General features: G+C 36.9%; 2 protein-coding genes across 4 annotated transcripts in view; one reads left to right on the top strand and one right to left on the bottom strand.

Annotated features, from left to right (window-relative positions):
- The window catches only part of LOC113175097 (zinc finger protein 585A-like), a 63,404-nt gene extending 49,795 nt beyond the window's left edge, over nucleotides 1–13,609 (top strand). The window contains exon 6 of the mRNA XM_077793037.1: nucleotides 13,293–13,609. Within this exon, the coding sequence (XP_077649163.1) occupies nucleotides 13,293–13,423 (131 nt within the window). The 3' untranslated portion in view covers nucleotides 13,424–13,609. The remainder of the gene's footprint in view (nucleotides 1–13,292) is intronic.
- On the bottom strand, nucleotides 395–23,859 carry LOC144250358 (uncharacterized). 3 transcript variants are annotated; one of them, XM_077793038.1, is made up of 5 exons: nucleotides 23,743–23,859; nucleotides 22,310–22,360; nucleotides 19,793–19,881; nucleotides 17,648–17,774; nucleotides 395–3,518 (listed from the first exon to the last, which is right to left on the bottom strand). In XM_077793038.1, exons 3-5 carry the CDS (start codon nucleotides 19,799–19,801, stop codon nucleotides 1,588–1,590), a joined length of 2,067 nt encoding a protein of 688 aa, XP_077649164.1. In that variant the 5' UTR covers nucleotides 19,802–19,881; nucleotides 22,310–22,360; nucleotides 23,743–23,859; the 3' UTR covers nucleotides 395–1,587. The 3 variants fall into 3 exon arrangements, with proteins under 3 accessions (XP_077649164.1, XP_077649165.1, XP_077649166.1); XM_077793039.1 differs by lacking the exons at nucleotides 17,648–17,774; nucleotides 19,793–19,881; nucleotides 22,310–22,360; nucleotides 23,743–23,859 and adding exons at nucleotides 11,456–11,540; nucleotides 15,749–15,789; XM_077793040.1 differs by lacking the exons at nucleotides 17,648–17,774; nucleotides 19,793–19,881; nucleotides 22,310–22,360; nucleotides 23,743–23,859 and adding an exon at nucleotides 15,749–15,836.
- Nucleotides 23,860–24,717: the final 858 nt, after the last annotated feature.

The raw sequence follows: 24,717 nt of genomic DNA, 5'->3' as shown, positions 1-24,717 counted from the left end.
GTCATAAGACATTATTCAGCAAGAAACACTGAATAACTCCTTCCATTTCAAAATCTCCATTTGAGGGTTCATCAAAAAACAGTCTAGACTGGCATAAGACCTGCTTTATAAGACAGGAGGAGGCAGTTTGAACAAATGTTTTGTCTATAAAAATAAGAACACTGCTTTCTAGTCTGAACTGGGTAGATCCACATGCTCCAAGGTCATTAAGTTAATACTAAAAATGTTAAGATTTCTTTTACTCACAGCACCCTACTTCCTGGTACATTATCCATATCCTCAAGAGAAGTTTATTATTAATAAGTGAACTAAAACAGCATCAACAAATAAGAGGTTTGCTTTAATTTTATATAAAAAAATCATGGGAGGCAGGCAGACCAGAGACGGTATGACTGTTCCACAAAATCATCAGGATTTTGGTCTCCTTCAGTATTTTTGATCCAAATATAACACCCAGATATCCTCAAAATTCCCATGAGACAGACAGAAGTTCAGCTTAGATGTCTATTTTGTAGGGAGGAAAAAGAAGAAACAGAGAGGAAAAAAGAATTTCATAAATATCCTAGACACACAAAGACCACTTCCATCTTGCTGACTTGAAAGGGAGACTAAGATAGTGTTTTAGCCCAGGATATATTATTAAAAGAGAAAAATGGATATTGGGTAGGGAAATAGTCTCTAATGCAAACTTGTCTTTTTTTCTGTTTCAACATAAACTCTGCACGTTAATCTTTATTTTCAGTTTAACTGAAAAGTACATTCATGTTTAAAAAAATTTCCTAGTAGATTTATTCTGGCTATTTTTTTTCATTTCTAAATAATATTCTTGAATTGTCAGAGATGGTGAAAGATGCAAATATGTAGACTTTATAACAAATCACTTCACGCTTGTCCTAAATTCTGTAACTGTTTTTCTTAATAACCCACTGATACTACACGGCTTCTTTACAGTATGAATTTTCTCTTACAATATTGAACAAAAGTTGTCTCATGAGAGCATGTAGTTCCACCCCCCAAATAACCTGGGATAAATGTTAATGAAATATTTCTTGATACTAACAACACTCATAAGTGCCCTCCTCTCATGCAAATCTTCTAAAATAGGAAAAATGAAAATAGTACCTAAAATTCATGATATGCTATGTTCAAGGCACTGTTCTAAGAGCTTTTACATGTAATAACACATAATACTTTCAAGAATCTTACAAAAATGTATTATTCCTAGGTCTACCTTACAAACAAATCAAAGTAATGGTATTTTATGACAAATGTCATAAAAGAAATAAATGGGCAGAGCCAAGAGTATATTGAAAAAGATATTTTCTATGGTTAAAGACTTTCCTACATTTACTATATTAACAGAATTATTTTCTATTTTAATTTGCTAATGTTTAATAGGGTTCTAATAATAAAAGTTTATTTTCTACATAGACCACATTAACATTTTCATTGCCCCATCTAAATTTTTCAATGCTGAACTTTATGAGACAAATCTGTCCCCAATTCACATTTTTAAGACTCTGTACTAGTAATAGATAACCAGATAATGCTATGTGTGAGACCACAAAGAATAATGAACACAATAATTCATATAAAAACTTGTGAATCATGACTAAAGTCTATTCCACACTCCTTATAATCAAATGATTTTTCATTGACATGAATTTTCTGATGTTGAGTTAGTTGTGAACCACGAGTAAAGGACTTTCCACATTCTTTACATTGATAGGGTTTCTCACCAGTATGAATTCTCTGATGTCGAGAAAGATGTGAGCTCTGAGTAAAGGCTTTCCTACATTCTTTGCATTCATAGGGCTTCTCACCAGTATGGATTCTTTGATGTAGAGTAAGTTGAGAGCCATGACTAAAGGCTTTCCCACATTCCTTGCACTCATAGGGTTTTTCTCCAGTGTGAATCCGCTGATGTTGAGTAAGCTGTGAACCACGAATAAAGGCCTTCCCACATTCCTTACACTGATAGGGTTTCTCACCAGTGTGAATTCTCTGGTGTTGTATAAGCAGTAAGCCACGAGCAAAGGCTTTCCCACATTCATTACATACATAGGGTTTCTCACCAGTATGAAGTCTCTGATGTTGTGAAAGATGTGAACTCTGAGTAAAGGCCATTCTGCATTCTTTACATTCATAAGGTTTTTCACCAGTATGGATTCTTTGATGCTGAGTAAGTTGTGAACCACGAATAAAAGATTTTCCACATTCCTTACATTCATAGGGTTTCTCACCAGTGTGAATTCTCTCATGTTGAGTAAGTTCTGAGCCACGACTAAAGTTTTTTCCACACTCTTTACATTCATAAGGTTTTTCACCTGTATGAATCCTTTGATGTCGAGTAAGGAGTGAGCCACGATTAAAAGCCTTTCCACATTCCTTGCATTGATAGGGTTTCTCACCAGTATGAATTCGCTGATGTTGAGTAAGTTGTGAGCCATGACTAAAGGTCTTTCCACATTCCTTACATTCATAGGGCTTTTCATTAGTATGAATTCTCTGGTGTTGAGTAAGCTGTGAACCTCGGATAAAGGCCTTCCCACATTCTTCACATTTATAAGGTTTTTCCCCAGTATGAATCCTTTGATGTTGCATAAGTAGTGAGCCCCGAATAAAGGCCTTTCCACATTCCTTACATTCATATGGCTTTTCCCCATTGTGAATTTTCTGATGCTGGGAAAGCTGTGAACCACAAATAAAAGCTTTCCCACATTCCTTACATTCATAGGGTTTCTCACCTGTATGAATTCTTCTATGTAGAATAAGTTGTGAGAGCTGAGTAAAGACCTTTCTACATTCTTTACATTCATAGAGCTTCTCACCAGTATGAAGTCTCTGGTGCAGAGTAAGTTGTGAATTCTGAGTAAAGGCCTTCCCACATTCTTTACATTCATAAGGTTTCTCACCAGTATGGACTTTCTGGTGCCTGGTGAGCTGTGAGCTACGAATAAAGGCTTTCCCACATTCTTCACATTTATATGGTTTTTCACCAGTATGAATTCTATGATGTAAAATAAGTTGTGAACTCTGAGTAAAGGCCTTCCCACATTCCTTGCATGCATAGGGTTTCTCACCAGTATGAAGTCTCTGATGAAGACTGAGCTGAGAATCACGACTAAAGGCCTTTCCACATTGCTTACATTCATAGGGTTTTTCACCAGTATGAATACTCTGATGTTGAGTTAGGTGTGAAGCTCGTCTGAAAGCTTTCCCACATTCCTTACATTTATAGGGTTTTTCTGTAGAGTGACATCTTGGATGTTGAGATAAGTAGGTATGATGGTTGAAAATGGACATATTGTCATATATGATCATCCCCTGCCTGAAATAGTCCTTCTGATTTTCTTGTTGCTTCTTCAACTTAACTCTGACTTTCAAATAATCTCTGAAATTGGTCTCTGAAAGCTCACAATTTTCAAGACTGTTATTCATTTCCCATTGAGATAATTCTGTTTTATTAGTGTCCTTTTCTGGAGATAAATCCTTATTTGAACACCTTGAAGGCAAGTCTGAAAGATAAGACAACATCAAGTAATTCAAGAGAAATAATTCCAAAGAATTTCCATGGCAGATAAAACAAATAATACAGAAATAATAGGCCTATAACAGTATTTTTCAAATATTGTTTACTATGACCCATAATAATACCTTCCTTTCATATCAAAACCTACTATAAAAATATAATATATACACACACACACACACAATTTCATAAAACAAAATCCTGTCTATCTTCTTCCCTCCCTTTGTACTGGAGGTTGAACCCATGACCTTGCACACCAAATTACACCTCAGGCTCTTTTTATTTTGAATAGGGAGACACTCTCTATTTCATCCTTCATACTTTGTGTCATGTCTTCTCTTGTTTACTCATCTACCCAAGCTCACATGTGTTTAACCCAAAAGAATACCTTTTATCACTGCCCAGGCACTACTACAGGGTTAAAACATAATGAAAGTTCTCATGAAATTTTGAGGATGCTAGAAAAGAAAAAGGCAATTTTCTAAAATGATGGAAGGCATCTGGAGTGATATAGATTCCATGAATTTTATTTTTATAAACCCCACCATTATAGATGGAAATACAGATCAAGAAATAGAACATGAAAAGTCTTATACATTACCCCTGGGAATGCAAACTGGTACAATGAAAACACTTTGTAGTTTCTTATAAAAGTGAAACATACTCAGCAAATGATATAGCAGTCATATTTAAAGATATTTACAGTTATGCTCAAACACCAAGTATTACAGCTTCTTTATTCATAATTGCCCCAAACTGGAAACAACCCATAAGTTCTTTAAAAGGTGAATGATCAACAGTTTGACAATTATATACAATAGAACACTATTCAGCAATACATAGAAACAAACTATTGATTGATGAAACAATATTAACAAATCTTTAATGTATTTTGGTAAGAAAGCCAGAGCCCAAAGGCTACATATTTTGATTCTATTTATGTACATTCTTGAAAAGGCAAACTATAGGGATGGAAAATAGGTGAGTAGTTTTCATATGCTAGGGAAAGAGAAAGGAATTGAGACCAAAAGGAAACCATGAGTTTGAGGGTGGGGGTCAATAATAAGAACTGTTTTATATAAAAATGTGATAGTGGATTTACTTGATGTGTGGATGGTGCACCAGACTTTCTGAAAAATGTCCCTAAGTTTTGGGTGAAATATTACAAATATACTTTGAAAACTGGTCAGGCTTAAAAGAAAATAAAGTATTCCAGAAGCACCGCAACAATTACCACCCAGCATTGTAGTCCAGAGAACTAGAAACTAGAGAGGTACACATGCTGTGGTTACAGTTATCCTCAGGACATCTGCTAACTTTGATTGCATAAGTCTCTATATTAATTACCTGAAAAAATGTCAGAGTCCATGGCCCACAAGAGAGCAGGGATTAGAAAGGAACAACATTTTTTTTTTTTTTTTTTTTTTTGGTACTGGGAAGTGAACCCAGGGGCACTCAACCAGTGAGCTACATCCCAGCCCCTTATTAGAGACAGGTTCTCACAGAGTTGCTTAGGGCCTTGCTAAGTTGCTGGGGCTGGCTTTGAACTCAAGATCCTCCTGCCTCAGCCTCCTGAGATGCTGGGATTATAGGCGTGTGCCATGGTGCCCAGCAGAAATAAACTTCTTTATAAAATTATAAATATCCAAGGATACACTTCAGCAGAAGGGGGAAAATTTCTCTGACCTCAAAGGAAAACAAACAAAAAAAACATTTCACTATTTTTAAAAATTTGACTTTTACTCTGAGATGGGAAGCCACTGGATAGTTGTGAGAAACAACATGGAAAAAAAACCCTTTCCTTTGTATTAAAATGAATCATTCTGGGGCTGGGGCTGTAGCTCAGTGCAGAGCGCTTGCCTAGCATGCATTAGACACTGGGGTCAATCCTCAGCACCACATAAAAATAAACAAAATAAAGGCATTCTTGAGCTGAGGTTGTAGCTCAAAGGTACAGCTTCTCAGCACTCCATAAAAATGAATAAGTAAAATAAAGATAAAAAATAAAATAAAGGCATTATGTCCATCTACAACTACATTTTTTTTTGTACTGAGGATTGAACTCAGGGGTACTCAACCATGAGCCACATCACCAGCCCTATTTTGTGTCTTATTTAGAGACAAGGTCTCACTGAGCTGCTTAGCACCTTGCAGTTGCTGAGCTGGGTTTGAACCGGCAATCCTCTTGCCTCAGCCTCCCTAACCACTGGGATTACAGGCATGCACCACTGTGCCCGGCCAAAAACAATTTTTTTTTAAAATGAATCATTCTGATTGTTTCATCAAATCAAAGGACAGCCTGATAGTACAAAAACTAGGCAGACAGAAGTTAGGAGGCTACAGCAACCAAACAGCTTGGACTAGATGATGGTGGAGATAGGGGTAGAAGAAGTGACATATCATTGGATTCTGGATATATTTTGAAGGTATACTGAAGAAGATTTAATGATGCAGTGTACTTGTAATATGAGGTAGAGAAAATGAGGAGGATTCCTGGTGTTTCTCTTGAACATCTAGAATAATGGAAGTATTATTGGAAACCATGCAGTGTAGTAAGAACAGGTTTAGATGAGAATATCAAAAGCTCGGTTTGGGGGCCAGTTTAGTGGTGCATGCCTCTAATCCCAGCAACTTGGGAGGCTGATGCAGGAGGATTACAAGTTCAAGGCCAGCCTCAGCATCTTATTGAGACCCTATCTCAAAAGGGCTGGGGATGTTTCTCAGTGGTAGAGTGCCCCTAGCTTCAATCTCTGTCTGGTACAAAAAAAAAAAAAAAAAAAAAAAAGAGAGAAAGAGTTTGGTGTTAAGCCCTTAAGTATCACAAGGAAGATATTAAAAAAAACATATAGGGCTGGGGTTGTGGCTCAGTGGTAGAGTGCACGCCTACCATGTGTGAGGCATTGGTTTGATCCTTAATACCACCTATAAATAAATAAAATAAAGGTATTGTGTCGGGAGCTGCCCTGGATGCAGACACTTTAAGTCCTGATGCACTGGGTTCTGACAATTATTGTGTTCAGTCTGGCAAGGTAGTGCCAGGTTGCAGTAACTTGGGTATTACCCCAGCTCGGATAATGGGGCCTGGCTCCAGGAGTAGGTGTCACCTGGTGGGGTTGAGTTACACTCACCTGTTCCTTTGTAAACCTACCCCTTTGCACTTTTTGGGATAGAATGTTCCACAGAATCCCCTTGTGTGTTCCCTATATAAGAATAAAGAATATCAGTGGCTTGCTCTCTTTCCACGGACACTTAATGTCGGAGAGCTGTCATGGATTTTGAAAAGGTACTTCTATGGGTTTGTGTGCTTTCTTTGTTGTTTTCTTAAGTTTGGAATAGTCAGAACTCAACATTAGGTCGCCAGCTAGAAAAGATGGCGATACTATTATGTCCATCTACAGCTAAAAAAATTATATATATATATAATGTATATATTTTATAATTTATATTTTATAATTTTTATATACATGCAAAAATTATACATATATATGTGTATATATATGCATAAACACATGTATGGTTCTAGGGATATTTGGTTTAGAAGTATAAACCTAGAAGCCATCACCAAATAGCTGATATTTAAGAGTTATTAGGTTTGATGAGATCACCCAGGAATGTCTTTGGATATAGAGAAGGGAAGGAAAAAAAGGACAATTGTGAGGATTGAGTCCTGGGACACATAAATATTTAGAGGTGAGGGAAACAAGAAGAAACCAGCAATAGAGACAAAGAAGGAGTAGTCAATGAGGAAGGAGAAAAATTAAGAGTACGTGAAATCCCAAAAGCCAAATGAACAAAATATTTTTAAGGAGGAATGATCAATTTTGTCAAATGCTGATAAGGAAAAATTCTGACCATACACATTCATATACACACATAGACATAGACACACACACACACACACACACACACACACACACACACATTTTTTTTTGATACTGAGGATTGAACCCAGTGGAAATCTATCCCTGGGCTACATCCCAAGGCTTTATTTTATCTTATTTTTTATTTTGAGACAGGGCTTTACTAAGTTTCCTAGGCTGAACTTGAATTTGCAATCTTCCTGCTGTAATCTCCCAAGTCACTGGGATTACAGGTATGAGCCACTGTGCCCAGTTTTGACATCTAATTTAACAAAGCCTTTAACAATATGAAGGTGTTATGGTCTGGATATGAAGTGTCCCTTGAAAACTTATGAGAAAATGCAGTAATGTTTACAGTTGAAATGATTAGACTGTGAGAGCTTTAACCTAATCAGTGGATTAATTCTTTAGATAGATTAGTAATTGGAAAGGACTAACTGTAGGCAAGTGTGGCTTCCTGCTTGAGGTGGGTCACCAGGGCGTGTCCATGAGGATTATATCATCACCCTGGCTTTTCCCTCTCTCTGCCCTCCAGTTAGTGAGGCAGCATTCCTCCACCATGCCCTTTAGCCATGATATTCTACTTCACTTTGGGCCCAGAGAATAGATTAAATTGACCATAGACTGAACATCTGAAACCATAAGCCAAAATAAACTTTTCCTTCTCAAAGTTATTCCTGTCAGGTCTTTTGGTCATGGTGATGCAAAGCTGACTAACAGAGGAGGTAGTTACTGGCAATTCACAAGAATAGTTTTAGGGGGGGAGGGAGAATTTTTTAATATTTATTTTTTAGTTTTGGTAGACACAACATCTTTATTTTATTTTATGTGGTGCTGAAGATCGAACCCAGCACCCCGCGCATGTGAAAGACTTAAGCAATCTCATTCTGCTTGGGACCTCATTTTGCTCTGAAACTTAACCTCTGACCTACTGTAGTCCTAAAGTCAGGAAAATACTACAGAAAAGCTCTGTAGAAACAGTTCTCAGAAAAGCTTTTCCGCAGATGGTGATCACCTAAGATAGGCCAAGATAACAACATATCTGAAATTCCAGATGGCCCTCACCTAGGTGTGGTGACCAGTATCTAAACTAGAAGCCCTGCAGTTTGGCAAGTACCCCCCTTGCGACATCCTCACGATTTAAACCAATCAATTTTAAGTGCGTCAACCCCTTGAACTAACCAATAATTCTTTCCAGATTCTTTCCCGCCACTTGATACACTAATCATGTTTTAGAGTTGTTATTTGATTTTCCTGCGGTGTGTGATGATTTGCTAAGAGATGCTATGATGTATGTGGGGGTCCCCGCCTTCTCCAAAGAATGTATAAAACTGCTGCAAACCCTGAGCTCGGGGCCTCTTAGCGTCACCTGTTGCTGTGTGTGCGCAGAGGACTGAGCTAGCTGGCAATAAACACCTCTTTGCTGCTTACATTGATCTTGGTCTCTGGTGGTCTTTAGGGGGTCCCAAATTCGAGCATAACACATGCCAGGCGAGTGTGCTACCGCTGGAGCCATATCCCTAGCCCCCACAAGAATAGTTTTTATGGAGCAATGGGACAAGTTCTGATTGAAGTATATTCAAGAGAATGGGAGAAAAATTGGAGATAAGGAGTATGAAAAACTCTTTTGTGCTCTGTTTTAAAAAAGCAGCTGAAAATGGGGCACTATCAAGCAGGAATTATGTGTGTCAAGGGATTTTTTTTCATATTTTAAGATAGAAGAAATTACAGCATGTAATGTAATAGATATATGGACAAATGGACGTTGCAGGAGACAAAACAATTCCTTCAATAGTATCCTTAAAGAGATGAGAAGTATGTCATTGATGAGAACTAAGATGGGGTGATGAGGTGATGGTAGTGGTGGAAGAAGAAGAAGGGTTTTATCAGTCATTCTTTCCTCTTACTCCCAAGTTAGCACAATGCCAGATAGAGATAATTTTTCTTAGCTCATAGTTTCTACAAGGGAAATAGAGAACCAGAGGCAGTCATCCAGCTTCCCTAGCATTCTGAGACATTTCCTAGGAAGCCCACTCCAGTCTCAGTTCATGGAGAACACTGGGGACGAGGGCATGGCTAGACAGTCTGGGGATAAGACAGATACAAAGAAAGGAAGCACACATCAAATTGACCAGAATGTGGATCTTAGTGTACTTCCATGTTCATGATGGCTATGGCCAGCTAACTTCATACCCATCTAAACAGCTGAGGTCGCTGCCTTCAGAAAGACAGTGGATCATTTAACCCTAGGTTGAGTTCCTAAGTAGCTAGTCTCCACAGCTAGCCTCAATCCCACACCCATGACCCTTCACAGTCAGGGAGATGCTTTCCCTGACCCATTTTAGAAAAGTATAAGGGATCACCCTACTTGACCAAGGAAGTCAAGCAGTGGCTCCATTCAGCCAAAAAGCCTGCAGCACAATAATAGTAGGGGACTTCAATACCTCATGTTCAACAGTGGACAGATAATCCAGTCAAAAAAGTAATAAGGAAACATTGGACTTGAATAACACTTTATATCAAACGATTCTAACAATACATACAAAAAACCCACTTAATCCAATAGCAATAGAATACATGTTTTCCCAGTCACACTGGAACATTCTCCAGGAAAGATCATATAAGACAGACACACACACACAAACACACACACACACACACACACACACACACACACACACACAGTCTTCGTAAATTTAAGAAGATTGAAATAAGATCAATTATCTTTTCAATCAACAGTATGAAACAAAAATTCAGTATCATGTAGAATTTTGGAAAATCCATAAATATATGGAAAATTAAATAATATGCTCCTGTACAACCAATGAGCTGGTGAACAAATTAAAAGGGAAATTTTACAAAATTACTTTAGACAAATGAAATGGAAATGTAACATACCAAAATTTAAGGAATAGTAATTAGCTAAACCAATCTTAGGCAGAGTTTGTAGAGTTAAATGCCTACATCAAAAAAGATCTTTTGGGGGCTGGGGCCTAGCCAGTGTGAGACACTGGGTTCAATTCTCAGCACTGCATATAAATAAGTAAAATAAAGGTCCACTGACAACATATATTTATAAAAGAAAACAGAAAAGGAAAAGTTAACATTATATGTACAGAACAAAATTCTATTCAGCTGTTACCAATTACCAGAAATCAACACTTTGAGAAATACATCAGATACATGGTATTCACTTAGAAATGTCATAGAAGAATATATTCCTATTTATAAAACCAATAAAATTTATGAAGTATAAGAAAATTGCTTAATAAGAAATGTGTAAAATTTTTTTGAAAAAATGAAACATATAGAAGAACATAAAAAAGCAGATTTAGTATACTCAAAAATAGTAAGATTCAAAAGATAATATGTGAATAGCCCATCAAATTTCTTGTAAAACAATTAATGCTAAATAAAATATGACAACCATTCTTTTAAAAGTATATCAAGTATAAAAGAAAAAAGATTCAGAAGTATCAAAGTAAATTCTGCATTAGAAACTAGAGAGGTAAACATGCTGGGGGAGTTACAGCTATACTCAGGGCATTTGCTGATTTTAATTGCTAAAAGTTTATATCTTAATTCTCTGAAATTAATTGCTTAAATCTTACTTATTTGAAGAAATAGGTTTGGAGCCACAAAAAAGCAGGGATTATAAATAATCCGCTTTATAAAAGTGAAACTGTGCAAGACCCGCAGTGCAGAAAAGTGGGGGAAATCCATTTAGCCTTAAAGGAAAATGACAAGGAACACCTTAGTCTTGTCCTAGACTCTCAATAAAATAGAAGGAAAAAATGCTATGGATAATTTATTATTATACAAGAGCCACACATGCAAGAAATGGAAAAATTAGAGCTGTTCTCCAGAAATTGGAATGGTTAAATAAGATATAATGTAAATGCTTGAAATACAAGAAAATATGAAATAAAAATCACAAGAAAGAGACCAGACCAGGAAAGGAGAGAATATCAACTTCTAGAAATCAAACAACATAATCAATTATATTAAAATCCTAAAGAAAAAGAGATCTTAAAATCAGCCAGAGAAAACAGAGGTTACTTACAAAAGGAACAGTAATGAAATAGATGACAGACTTCTCAAGAGCAACAACAGAAGCCAAAAGACAGTAGGATGATACCTACAGAATGCTGAGAAAAAATTAATTGTCAATGCAGAATTTTACACTCAGTTAAATCATTAGGCAAGAATGACAGTATAGCAGGTTATTTTTAAAATAAAAAGAGTATTTACTAAGAATAAGCCTTCACTAATGCATTTTATAATATATAAAATGACCCGAAGGCAGGGATGATAAAAGAGGAATAATGTGCAAATAAAATGATAATCACGAATAATTCCACCAGCAAATATTATAAAACAAAGTAATGCCAACTAGGGAAGTTTAAAAGAGAATGGAAATAAATTACCAGATGACAATAACCCATTGGATGAGAGAAATCAATCAAAGTCAAAGTACTTTATGATCCTTTATAATGTCCCGTGAGAAGAAAATTATCAATTTACAAAGTCTAAAAGTAACAAAGACTTAAGTCAAAGAAACAATATTTATATATTGTTATATAATATTTATATATTCATTAAGTATTTAAGTATATACACAGTATTTATTAAGTCAAACCAACAATAATGACAATGATTTAAGTACCAAAACACACTGAAACAGCCATAAAATACTTAAATTTAGTAGAAATGCTATTTCATTTTCTTTCTTTCTTTCTTTCTTTTTTTTTTTTTTTGGTACCAATGGATTTAACCCAGGGGCAGTTAACCACTTATACACCTCCAGCCCTTTTCAATATTTATCTGGAGACAGAGTCTTGTTCAGGGCCTTGCTAAGTTGCTGAGACTGGCTTTGAACTGGAGATCCTCCTGCCTCAGTCCTCTGAGTGGCTGAGATTACAAGCATGTTGCACTGTATCTGGCTATTTCATTTTCTTGCCTATCAGCTGACAAAGATATCTTTAAATGATGGTATGCAATGTTCATAAATGTATTGAAAAAGCAGTTTTACACTGCTTTTAGACTCCTGATTAAAATTCTGCAACAATGAAATATATAATTGACATAGAAAGGACAATTTTTCATCTCTATATAAAACTTCAATTTACTGCCTCCATGGGTACCCATTTATTTCATGGCATATACTACCCTTTATACCTGTTTTCAACTTGTTCTTCTTAAAATTCTAGCAGTGAAGGAAGGGCAGGTGGTTGTTACAAGACTTGTGAAAGCAGCATGCAAACAAAATATTTTTAAGTGATTCTAATATCCACTAAGATATTGAATATCCACTAAATGTGTAAAATTTCAAATATTATTACAATTAATAAAACTACAACATTTCACTTTAACTAGAAGGAATTAAGTGCACATGACAAAAATTTAAAGATTATCTTTAAAAGTGTATAAATAGTGCATATCTTCCAAACTATAGAGAAAAAGGAGTTGCAAAAATCAAATAGCAAATACTGTACCTATACTGATTAAGAGAATGAAAGAGGAAGCATAGAAAATTAAAGACAAAAAAAACCCCATAAAATGGAGAAAAATACATCTAAGTTTATTAGTAATAACAATTAAATGGAGTGAACCTTAAAATTAAAAAAAATTATCAGATAATGCTACACTGCAGTAATTATCAAATATGTCTAAATAGTTGAATAATCTAGGAAGTTTCAAAATATAATGATACTTGTGTCTTATGACCAAAGACTATGATTTAATTGGTCTGGAATGTTGTTGCACGGGCCAGCCATGGGCTATGTATGTGAACTATGAGCATTTGAGTATATGGGAAGACTGACCTGGTGTTGCATGCTCTTTGGACCCTGGAACACACATGGGCACTTTCCTCTCACTCTGTCTTTGATCCCACACAGCACCTGAGATGGGTGTGGCCTTCCAAGATGTCAATCAGCTGATCACAAGACATCAGGAAGCTAGACTCAACCTCCTGAAACCTGACCCTTTGCCTTATTTGGAAAGAATATTCCTTGAAACCTTCCTTTGAGTGCCCCCTATAAAAATAAAGAATCCAGGTGCAAGCTCTCTTTCCAATAGACTCCCTAAGGTCGAGAGCCATCACTGGACCCTGAGAAAAAGGTATTTTCTCTGCTTTTGTGTGATTATTTCATACCAACTCAAATTCATCTGAGTGACCCTGAATGATTTAGTCACATGACATGGCAGAGTGTGGCTTGGCCTCTGGAGTTTTTAAGAGGGCTTCAACTATTTTTAAAATGCATTCAAGTTTAGAAGCCATTTCCAAATTGTTTTCCAAAGTGGTTACGTCAAGTGATATTATATCAGTACAGTATAAAGCACTTAAGTACCAAACAGTTCTACCGAGATATAATTTATACACCTATGGTTCATTTTTTAAAAAATACACAAATTCTGTTTTTAAAAATTATACTCACAGAGCTGTGTAATTACGTAATTTTTAAAAAATTTCTTTCTTTCTTATTTATTTATTTATTTTTATGTGGTCCTGAGGATCAAACCCAGGGCCTTGCCTGTGCAAGGCAAGCATTCTACTACTGAGCCATAACCCCAGCACCCCCACCCCCGCAATGATGTAATTTTAAAAACATTTCATCACCCTTAAGAGAAATATTGTCTATGCCCATTAACAGTCACTTACCATTCCCCCACTCCTCATTTTTCATAATCTCTCACTGCCCCCCAGGGTGGGCAACCAGTAATCTACACTATATCTCTACTGGTTTGCCTAGTATGGATATTTTATGTAAATGCAACTATATAATAAGTAGATTTTTGTCTGGCTTCTTCCATTTAGCATGTTTTCAAGATTCATCCAAGTTGATGCATATATGAGAACTTTATGTTTTTACTGCTAAATAATACTCCATTCTAAGGATATACCAAATTTTATTCATCATTCATTAGTTCATGGACACTTGAGTTATTCCTCCTCCTTGGCTACCATGAATAATGAAGTACTTTTGCCTTCAAATGTTGTCGGGAGCTGCCACATAGGAAATGAGTGCACCTTGGTCTTAAGTGATGAGAATGTGGAGATGTGGCAAGCCAGCCATAGGCTGTGTGTGTGAATTATGAGCACTGAGCGCACAAAAGTGAACTGAACTGACATTGCCCCTCTCTTTGGGGGGCCTTGCTCTGGTCTTTTCACTTGCTCTGCCATGATCCCCACACAGCTCATGAGATGGGCATGGCCTCTCTAGATGTCAGTCAATCAGCTGACAGCAGACATCACCAAGCTAGACTCAACTCTCTGAAACCTGACCCCTTGCCTCATTTGAATGGCTTCTCCCCACTTGGGAGAAGGGTTCAGCAGCATGCTTTCTCTCTCTTTCCATGGACCCCTAAGGTCAGAGGAGCCGCCACAGAACCCAAAGAAAAAGGATTTCTCTGTCTCTGTGTGATTATTTTGTGCAGCTCCATTCACCTGGAGTGACCCTAAATGTTTAATCTTGGAATGCGACAAAATATTGCAGATGATTAGCAGTGTCAGACTTCTTCATTTTTGCCAATGTACAGCATGTGAAACATTGACTCACTGTGATTTTAATTTGCATTTCCACTTTTTTATATGCTTACTGGCTATTTCTCATTTCCTTAAGCCGCCCATAAATATCTTTTGTGGACTTTTTCTTATAAAATCCTTTCATATTCTGGGTACCAATTTCACTCTTGTCTGTAAGCAACTTAACTATCTTCATCTAACTCATAGCTGGTCTGTCTTCTTTCTTTCTTTCTTTCTTTCTTTCTTTTTTAGTTGTAAATGGACACAATACTTTTGTTTGATTTATTTTTTTTATGTGGTACTAAGGATCAAACCCAATGCCCTTATACGTGCTAGGCAAGTGCTCTGCCACTGAGCCACAATCCCAGACTGTCATCTACTTTATTTATGACATCTTTTGATAAGAGGATAATTTCATGCAAATTTATCAATCTTTTAATGATTATTTAAAAGAAGAACAAAACCTTTAGAAATTATTCATTTGGTTCTCTTTCAAATCTTTTTCTTATCTCTTTTTTAATACTTTGTTGTCTTAGTTGTACCTGGACATAATACCTTTATATTATTTTTATGGGGTGCTGAGGATGGAACCCAGTGCCTCGCATGTGGTAGGCGAGCGCTCTATTGCTGAGCCACAACCCCAGCCCTCCTCTTCCTTATCTCTTATTACTAGTCTTTTTCATGATTTGTTTCTTTAAATATTAAACCAATAGCTTATATCTAATTCCAATATGAAAAGTTTTGCCACTTAATCTGTTGTTTCTTTAGATATCTATCACTCATGTGTGGCCTGTCTTCTTTCCAGTATAATAATATTTGTGAGCTCACCTTTTGTTGATCTTAATTTGTGAGAATTCTAAAGGCATCTTACTTTTCTCCAGAGAAGATTTGCATTTACTTCGGTCAGGAATCAGAGGGCACCACCTTAGAGAATAAAATTTCAGCTCCTTTTTTAAAAATTGCTTAATTATCTTTACTTAACAATCATGTTTACCTAGAAATGTTTTTCTGTCCCTCCTACAACCAAGTTACTACCCACCCCAAGGTCTTACAGTTGCTACTGTACCTATTTGGGATCCTGTTTACCTAGATACTAGTTTTACTCATGTCCTTATTTAGTCAAGTCTTGATCAAATATTATCTCTTCAGATAGGCTTTTCCAAAATCTATGTATCTAATTAGGGCCACCACATTCCCCATTATTATTTGCTTACCCTACTTCACTTTATTCACAGTGCTTACCACTACCTGCTATTGTTTTATTAAATATACATGCACATAAACATGTTTTTGTTTCCTTATTTATTTTGTATCTCTCCCACAAGAATGTAGAGTCCAGCAGAGTAGGAACCTTGTTTAGGTCATTATTCCCCCAATGCCTGCTATTGTCCTTGGCACCGAATAGGCCTTCAATAAATACTTTGGAATAAACGAACACAAATTTGAAATAGTAGTCTAAATTTTTGAAAAAATTCTGTAAAGGAAATCAACCCTCAAGTTTATATAAACAGGTTGTCACAAGAGGCCCTGTTGATCTCCAGTACCAGAAAAATAGAAAGAATACAAAAGGGAAAAAAAGGGTTATCCACTGGGGAAGAATTGGAGCCATCCTTTCCTTTGAAATTGGGAAAATTATGGTAAGAGAACAACAGGTAAAAGAAGTAGGGAATAGGTGAAATTCCTTAGGGAGAACACACTGAAAAGCCCTGGCTTTTCTTCTCAAATTATAGGTCGTTTTTTCTCATTCAACCTGAGCACTGCCAAGTAGTATAATAATCAATAACTATAAAGCCTTCAGATAAACAAATAATGAAAGGGCAAGAGATAGTTATATTCCAATGATACAAGGAGTACTATAAATTAAGTGATCATCTAGGTCAGATCACTTATTAAAAGTTCTGTTTTAGGGTCTCTTCCTTATCATAATGCTTTAGGGAAAAAATTCTTAGACAATTATAGATTTGTCCTAAGCTATTTTCCAAGAGAAGATGATTCTAGCATATTCATTCAATGTGAAATATGAAATTTTCACAAAAATCAAAATTTTCACAAACATCTCAACTACTAGGCATGTGTAAGAGAATGTGTTTGAGTAATATATTGTGTTTACTTGAGTTGTTACTAAGATGCATTGATCCACTCTATCACTACACAAATAATAGAAGCTCTTCTATTCAGAAAAACAACATATTTCTACATTTGTTTTTTGAACTTTGTGACTGAGGCCTGTGAATTTTTCTGAGTTCTTTTGGTGGATCTGAAGCATAAAATGTATAGCCTTTTTTTTTTTCTGACAACATTTGCAAGTATCCCAGAATTCAAATCCAGCCCCTTGAGCATTAAAGACTTTAAATCATTAAAGCAGAAGACAGCATTAAAGACTTTCTGAAGGGTGGAGAAGATAAAGGTAGCTATAAACCTATTCTACTTTCAGCAATTTCAAATCATTCCTTTCTGAATAGTAAGAAATTTAGTTAAGTAAGTCATGGTGGTGTGCACCTATAATTCCAGCAGGTCTCAGCAACTAGGTCCTAAGCAACTTATCAAGACCTAGTCAAAAAATGTATATATGAAGGGCTGGGGATATGGCTCAGTGGTTAAGAGCCCCTAGGTTCAATCCTCAGAAAAAAAAAAAGGTCAATTATGTAAAAGCAGCCTTGAAATAATAGCAGAGAAAGCAGCCATTCTAAATTTAGATCCTGAGATACAAGGGACAGATACCCTTACCTAGTGATACCAAGTTGCTATAGTTCTCCAACATTACATCTCTATACAAATCCCTTTGGGCAGAGTCCAGGCATTCCCACTCTTCCTGAGAGAAGTCAATTGCAACATCCCTGAACATCACTGATCTCTGAAACACAAACACAGTATTAGTTGTAGAAATAAATAAAATAGTTTATCAGTGAAGGCAGAAATGAAGAGGAGCACTCTACAAAAGAGACAACAGAGAAAACAGAGTAGGAAGCTTCTGACGTGGGGGAAGACAGTAAAGAAATTGGTGATTCTGAAGTGGTAGTATGTTCCTTCTTATTCCTTTTGCTGTATTTTTTCTGCATAAAGAACATCTCATTGTACAGATAGGTCTGAGAATTAATAAAGAAAATTCAATGTTCCAATTAAAAGAAGTGACATATTCAAGTACCCTGCAAAAATGTAAGCTGTCTATCATGCACTCTATCATAAATGCAAGTTTCTCTTTCTGTATTTAAGGAATAAGAAAAATAATTGGGAAAATGTCCTGTAAAATCTTTTAAAAAAAATATTTATTTTTTAAGTGTAGATGGACACAACACAATGCCTTTATTTTTATGTGGTGCTGAGGATTGAACCCGGGCCCCGCCCATGCTAGGCAAGCGCTCTACCGCTGAGCCACAATCCCAGCCCCATGTCCTGTAAAATCTTATGAAACAGGATTCTTACAGTATTAAAAAATTTACTGAGGGCTGGGGCTGTAGCTCAGCAGCAGAGTGCTTGCCTAGCATGTGTGAGGCACTGGGTTTGATCCTCAGCACCACATAAAAATAAACAAATAGGGGCTGGGGATGTGGCTCAAGCGGTAGCGTGCTCGCCTGGCATGCATGTGGCCCGGGTTCGATCCTCAGCACCACATACAAAGATGTTGTGTCCGCTGAGAACTAAAAAAATAAATATTAAAAAAATTCTCTCTAAAAAAAAAACAAATAAATAAATAGAGGCATTCTGTCCATCTACAACTACAAAAAAATTTAAAAAAATAATTTATTGAAGTCTCCTGCTCATCATTATATCAGAGTATTACTTCATAAAACATTTCCCATGTCACCAGTAATTTAGTTCATCTTTCTTTTTTTTAATATTTATTTTTTAGGTGTAGATGGATACAACACAATGCCTTTATTTTTATGTGGTGCTGAGGATGAAACCCGGGTCCTGTCCATGCTAGGCGAATGCTCTATCACTGAGCCACAATCTCAGCCCCTAGTTCATCTTTCTTAAAAGCTAAAGAATAGCTCCATGTATTGAATATATCTAACTTATTTAGTAGGTGCTCACATTCAAAAATTTTATGTTATATAAACTCACAAGTATTTCTTAGTTGCTAGTATTTCTCAGTTGTGTTTATAATTCTCAATAAGTTATGCAAGTGGATGGTGGTCTTTCTTGTTTACTATTCATCACTCCTAAATGTATATTTTTCTCATTTTCTTCCCCTGCCCCACCCCAGGTACTGGGGATTGAACTATGGACACTCCACCACTTAGCCATATCCTCAGTCCTTTTAATTTTTTTTTATTTTGAAGATGGTCTCATTAACTTGCCAATACTGGCCTTAAACTTATGATCCTCCTTCTTCAGTCTCCCTAGTGGCTGGATTATAGGCATGTGCCACTGTGTGTGATTACCTTTTCCTCATTATAACCCAGAGAAAGTTGGAAAAAGATAATCCAAACATACACATCTGAGATCAGACCATAATGTTGGATTTCAAAATGATCCAATTATCAGAGCTCATCAATTATGTATTCTTCCCATTCAGTCCCTAATTACGTGCCTAATTTAAAAAGCTTATAAAGCATGAGCTCTTGTCACATTCAGAGATAGTCAAGACCAATTCCTGTCTAACTGGGAGACTTAGGTCTAAAGAGAATTTCAAGGATTTATCATGGGTGGTATCATTTAACATATTTCTCTATCTTATAAAATTAGAGAAATCTGGTTCTGTTACATCAGTTTTCCTAGTGTTCCTAGTCAAAGGATTGTTGAATAGGTATATAAATATAGGTTAGATTATAGCTTCAGGAATAAGGAATGCTGAAACACATATGCCCTATAAAAATGTAACTAATTTTACAAAAAAGTTACTAAAGGTACAAATAAGTGCCAAGTCACCTGAGACATGATTTTTAGAGCTGCAAGAAATGACCATTCCTCTTCTGGGTTCCTATCTTAGAGTAGCACAGAATGTGGAAAAGGCAGAGCTGAGGAGGAGAAAACAGAACCATGAGACCAGGTTTTCTGCAAGGCTCCAAATGATTAAATCAGAATTATCTGTGTTGCTCTTTTCTTCCTGTCTCTTACTCCCACACCCAAAATATAATATTAAGGGGGGTAGACATAGGTGCTATGCTGGTTCTTACCCCAATCAAACTGAATGCTTTCTATATTCAAAGGGAAATATAACTTATCTAGGATTTTTGAAACGATCATATATCTGTAGACATTATATAATATAAAAGTAGAGATAATGACCAACTGTTATATTTCAATATATTAATGATCATATATAATTTCATTAGAAGGTACAAATAATTAAACAACTATGTTTATAACTACTTATATTGAATAAACTTCTAGTTTAAGATGACAATATTCAACTAAATATTTTTGACACCTTTTACTTGTATTTGGCATTTTGAAATGAAAGCTAAAAATGTGTATGTATGTTTGGGTGTGTGGAATACATAAAAATGCATTATCTACAAATAGAGCCTTCTACAAATATTTGTTACTGGCAAGTTACATATTTCAAGCAGTGTTGTCACCAATGCTGTGACTTTCTGAAATGGTTAAAATATCTCAGTAAATTTCTGAACAAAATAGAATACAATTTTTTCTTAAGCCATAGTTGCATTCATGGAAAATTCACCTAATAATAAAACCATCCAACAACAGACAATATATCAATTTAGCATTTACAAAAATAAACTCACAAAAATGCTTTAGGTGAGAGCTTTCAGACCCAGATAATTATAAACACATTTTTTTTTTCCAGCTATGGTCCTCATTCTATGTTACAGACAATTCTTTATTGTGCACTGGAGGACATCTAGAGCAGAAGTTGGCAAATGACTGCCCACCAACTAGTCTTGTAAATAAATTTTTAATGAAATACATGTATACTCATTTTTAAATGTATTATCTTTAGTTATATTCACACTGCAGAGGTAGAGCAGAATAGGTGCAAAAGAGATTATCTGGCATAAAATATTTACTGTTTAGCCCTTCATAGAAAAAGTTGGGTTAATCTCCGATCTACATCTATGATCTCAAAGCTAGAAGCCTTCCCATTCAATCAGTTATTTTTAACATTCAAAATCAAAAGCTGAAATATTTCTAAAACATCCCAAATAGAGAATCACTGCCACTGCAGAGAATTATTGATTTAGGTGCCCAATAAATATTTAAGTTCCATTCCTTCCATACCTAGAAATTTACAAAAGATAACTGTGCTCATTCTAACAACCACAAAAATAACTCAGGTAAGATGAAAAATCATAATGTCTTTTAATTTCGCAACTCAGGAGGCTGAGAAAGGATAGCAAATTCATGGCCAGCCTAGGCAACTTAGCAACACCCTGTCTCAAAATGAAAAATAAAATAGCTGTGAATTAAGCTTAGTAGTAGAATTTCCCTGAGTTCAATCCTCAGTACAGGAAAAAAAAAAAGAAAAAGAAATATAGTCAGACAGACATACCATGCTAACACTAATGAAGCTGGAGGGCTTACTTAAGTATCAGTGATGGAGATGCTCAGAGAAAAGAATACTACTGTGGATAAAGAAGAACATTTCATAAGAAAAAGAGATTCATTGTACCTAATAACAGAGTTTCAAAACACATGAAGCAAGAACTGATAGAAACTACAAGGAGAGAGACATAAATCCAAGAAATAAAAATCAGTCAAGAAATAAAAATCAGTTAAGATATTAAAGATTTATACAAACTAGCTGACAATATTATAAAACATTCTACCCAGAAACAGAGGTGAACAGTCTTTTTAAGTGCATATAGAACATTTACTAAGATGCCTCAAATTCTAGGTCATAAAACAAATCAATACATTTAAAAGGATTCAAATCATACAAAGTGTATTCACCGAACAAAATGAAATAATATTAGAAATCAATGCAAAAAGATCTCTAGAAGATCCTTAAACTATTTGAAAAAGAAATAACACACAGTAAAATAGCCCGAGTTAATAAACCAAAAGACAACTTAAAAAGTATTCTGAACAAAAGGCAGATAATGAAACAAGAATGGCAAGTGATAGCTTTTGAACTAGGCATAAAATGGTTCATTATATTTTTGTTTCTGTTTGAAAATTTCAAACAAACCCAAAAGCAAACCCCCAAAAGGTTTAAAAATGATTGTTATAGTGTCACAAATAAAAATAGAGGTGTCATTTTTCAAATCCATGGATATCAAATCCATTCTTCCTAAATTTAACTACTACTGGGAAGCATCCTCACAGTTAACTGTATATTTTCCTTGTTCTCAATTTTCAAAAAATTGCTTTGTCCTTCCACCATCTAAGATTTAGGTAGGAAAGTGCAAAAAGAAAACAAAGATTCCTGTGTCCTGAAAACACAAAGAGAGTTCAAGAAACAAAGAGGAAATATATACTCACCTTGAACTTTGCTTTTGAATGTGTGACAGTCATTCTTTCCTTCTTTTGACTCTATTCTCAGAAAAAGAAAATGGAATGAGACACTAGACTTTTCTTCAATTATACTCTAAATTAGAACACATCTTCTTTCTCTATTCTCACAATCTACTCCTCTTTATCAGACAGGCAAGTCCTCTTTATCAGACAGGCAAGGTAATTACAACTGTTTTGCACCTTCTATATCAAAAAGGGCTCAAGCTGTCTTGGGCCAGAATTTATTTCTGGACTCAAAGGTGTCCACTGGAGATTGAACACTGAGTGGAGTATTAGAGGTTCTAAAGTCTGTCCTTGACTCTTATAGCACTCCCTCTCCCACTCTTGGAACCCTGCCATATTTCCAACTGATTAGTCCTGAAGGTGCTATTAGCTGGAACAATTTTAAGTCAGGTCTGTGGCTGGGAAATAACCTTTTCTTTGCACAAAGGCTCAAATTTCTGAATTCCTTCTTCCTACCTCTTCTCTGCATCCAATTCCCTTAGGGTTATAAAGTTAAAGAGAGATGACCCGGAAGCAGAGGCAATCCTACAATTCAGATTCCAAGTGAACTGAGGATTGACATAGAAAAAAACTTCAGGCCATGTGTGGAATGGGTAGCCACTGTGTTCAAAAGGGTCAAGTACTTAAGTTCTCAGAGCAGCAAAAAGCCACACAGGAAACATGATCCATAGACTCTACCCCAGAATGAACCCCAGAAATATCAAAACGAAATTTTATCACTGTACCCCACTAAACTCTTGTAAGATCACAGAATATAAAATATATGAATGACCAAAGTCGCACATAATGACATTTCCATAGCTACAACAGCCAGTCACAAGCATTCGTTAGGTTGCTGTGTTACAACTCTACCCTTAAAGAAAACCCAATCAAACACAGGGAATAAACACAAACACATCCAAACACCTTCCCAGGCACGCACACCGCCCAACACACCCTTTCAGAGCGACACTTTGGAGCTCTTACAACAGTCAATAAATGGGCACACAGAATCCCAGTCACTCACATGATCATCCACTCAAACCCAACGAAGTTCAGGTCAAGGAAACACGGAGTCATAAACGCAGTCTCAGCAACGCTGTCACACACATCAACCTCTCGGGCAAACCCGTCAGACACGGGACACAAGCACATCCAAACACTCTGCACTACCGTTAGGTACGAGGTCCTCAATCACAGAGTCTCAGACGCCTCTCTCCTGTCACATACCCTCAGAGTCACAAACAACTCACACGAACGCTCAGACACAAAACACCGTCGCGCACGCCCATTTGTCTACACGATCACCAATACCAGGCGGGCTGCGGTGCGCGCACGAAACCGCAGGAGACACCGCCACACACGCAATTCCTGCGACGCTCCCCGCGCGTTTCCGCCCTGGCCTCCCGGACACTTACCTTCATAGGAGTGCACCTCAGACGTCCAAGATGCGGCGCCCGGATTCTAAGCCCGATTTCTGGGTCGCCCGCCCAGGGTTGCAGAGCAAGCTCCCCCACAGACAAGGCCCTCTCCCAAGGCTGGGAGCCGCTCCCCACCAACCCCCCCAACTCTCGCGAAGAAACGGAAATGAAGCTGAGATCGGTACGCGGTGGCTCTGGGAAAAGTAGTCTAGGGCCCGGAAGGCAGTGGCTGCCCGCCAGGACGCTAGGAGGCGCAGTGCACTCACCCTCGGCTGCGTTCGATGACCCCGGCCGCTGGAACCCTCTTTTCCCACTCGCCGCGCCCCGGAGACTTCTGGGAGTTCCGCGTCAATGCGCAGGCGCCGCGCGCTCAGTTCGAACAATGAGGGCTGAGAGTGCCTAGCGATCCCGAGTTCCGCCGCTGTGCGAAAGACTGTGGGAACTGCCAGCCCGGAAAGTGAGGTGAAGGAGCCGGAGCCGTGGCAGGAGTCCTGGTCGGAACCTGGATTTGCACGGGGCCCTCTGTGGGTGCCTTGCCATGCCGTTGTGTGTGTGATCGCGACTGTCTGGCTGATTGGGAGTCTCAGTGGCCTTTTGTATGATTGTGTTTCTGCCTGTGTCCTTAAGCTAAATCCTCCTTTTGCACCAAAAGTTTTAGATTATCATTTAAAAGTGAAAAGAGAGATCTCTGCCATAGTGGTTTATGAAGAGTCTCTGGTTTTCTGGTTTTGTGTCCGTGATTCAGTAGCTGATGATGATGATTTGTGTTACACAGATGTACTTTTATGTGTCTGTGTGTGCTTATATTTCAGAATGTCTATAGGAGTTCAATTACAAATGAGACTGCGAGTGACGGGGGTAAAAAATGATGGTCAAGTTATTTCTTCCTTGAATAGGGATTTGATGATCTGGAAAAGGTAATCAATTTATCTGATAAGTAATTTAGACAATTTTTATTAGCTCAAAGCCAGT

Source organism: Urocitellus parryii, chromosome 15, assembly GCF_045843805.1.
Source record: "Urocitellus parryii isolate mUroPar1 chromosome 15, mUroPar1.hap1, whole genome shotgun sequence".
NCBI lineage: Eukaryota > Metazoa > Chordata > Mammalia > Rodentia > Sciuridae > Urocitellus > Urocitellus parryii.
This window is presented reverse-complemented; position numbering and strand designations above follow the sequence as displayed.

Bases quoted from the DNA above. Each gene is read 5' to 3' on its own strand.
- LOC144250358 (XM_077793038.1), bottom strand. The intron at 3,519-17,647 runs GTAAGGGTATCT...CTTATCTTTCAG, and splicing joins TAGCAACTTGGTATCACTAG to ACTTGCCTTCAAGGTGTTCA.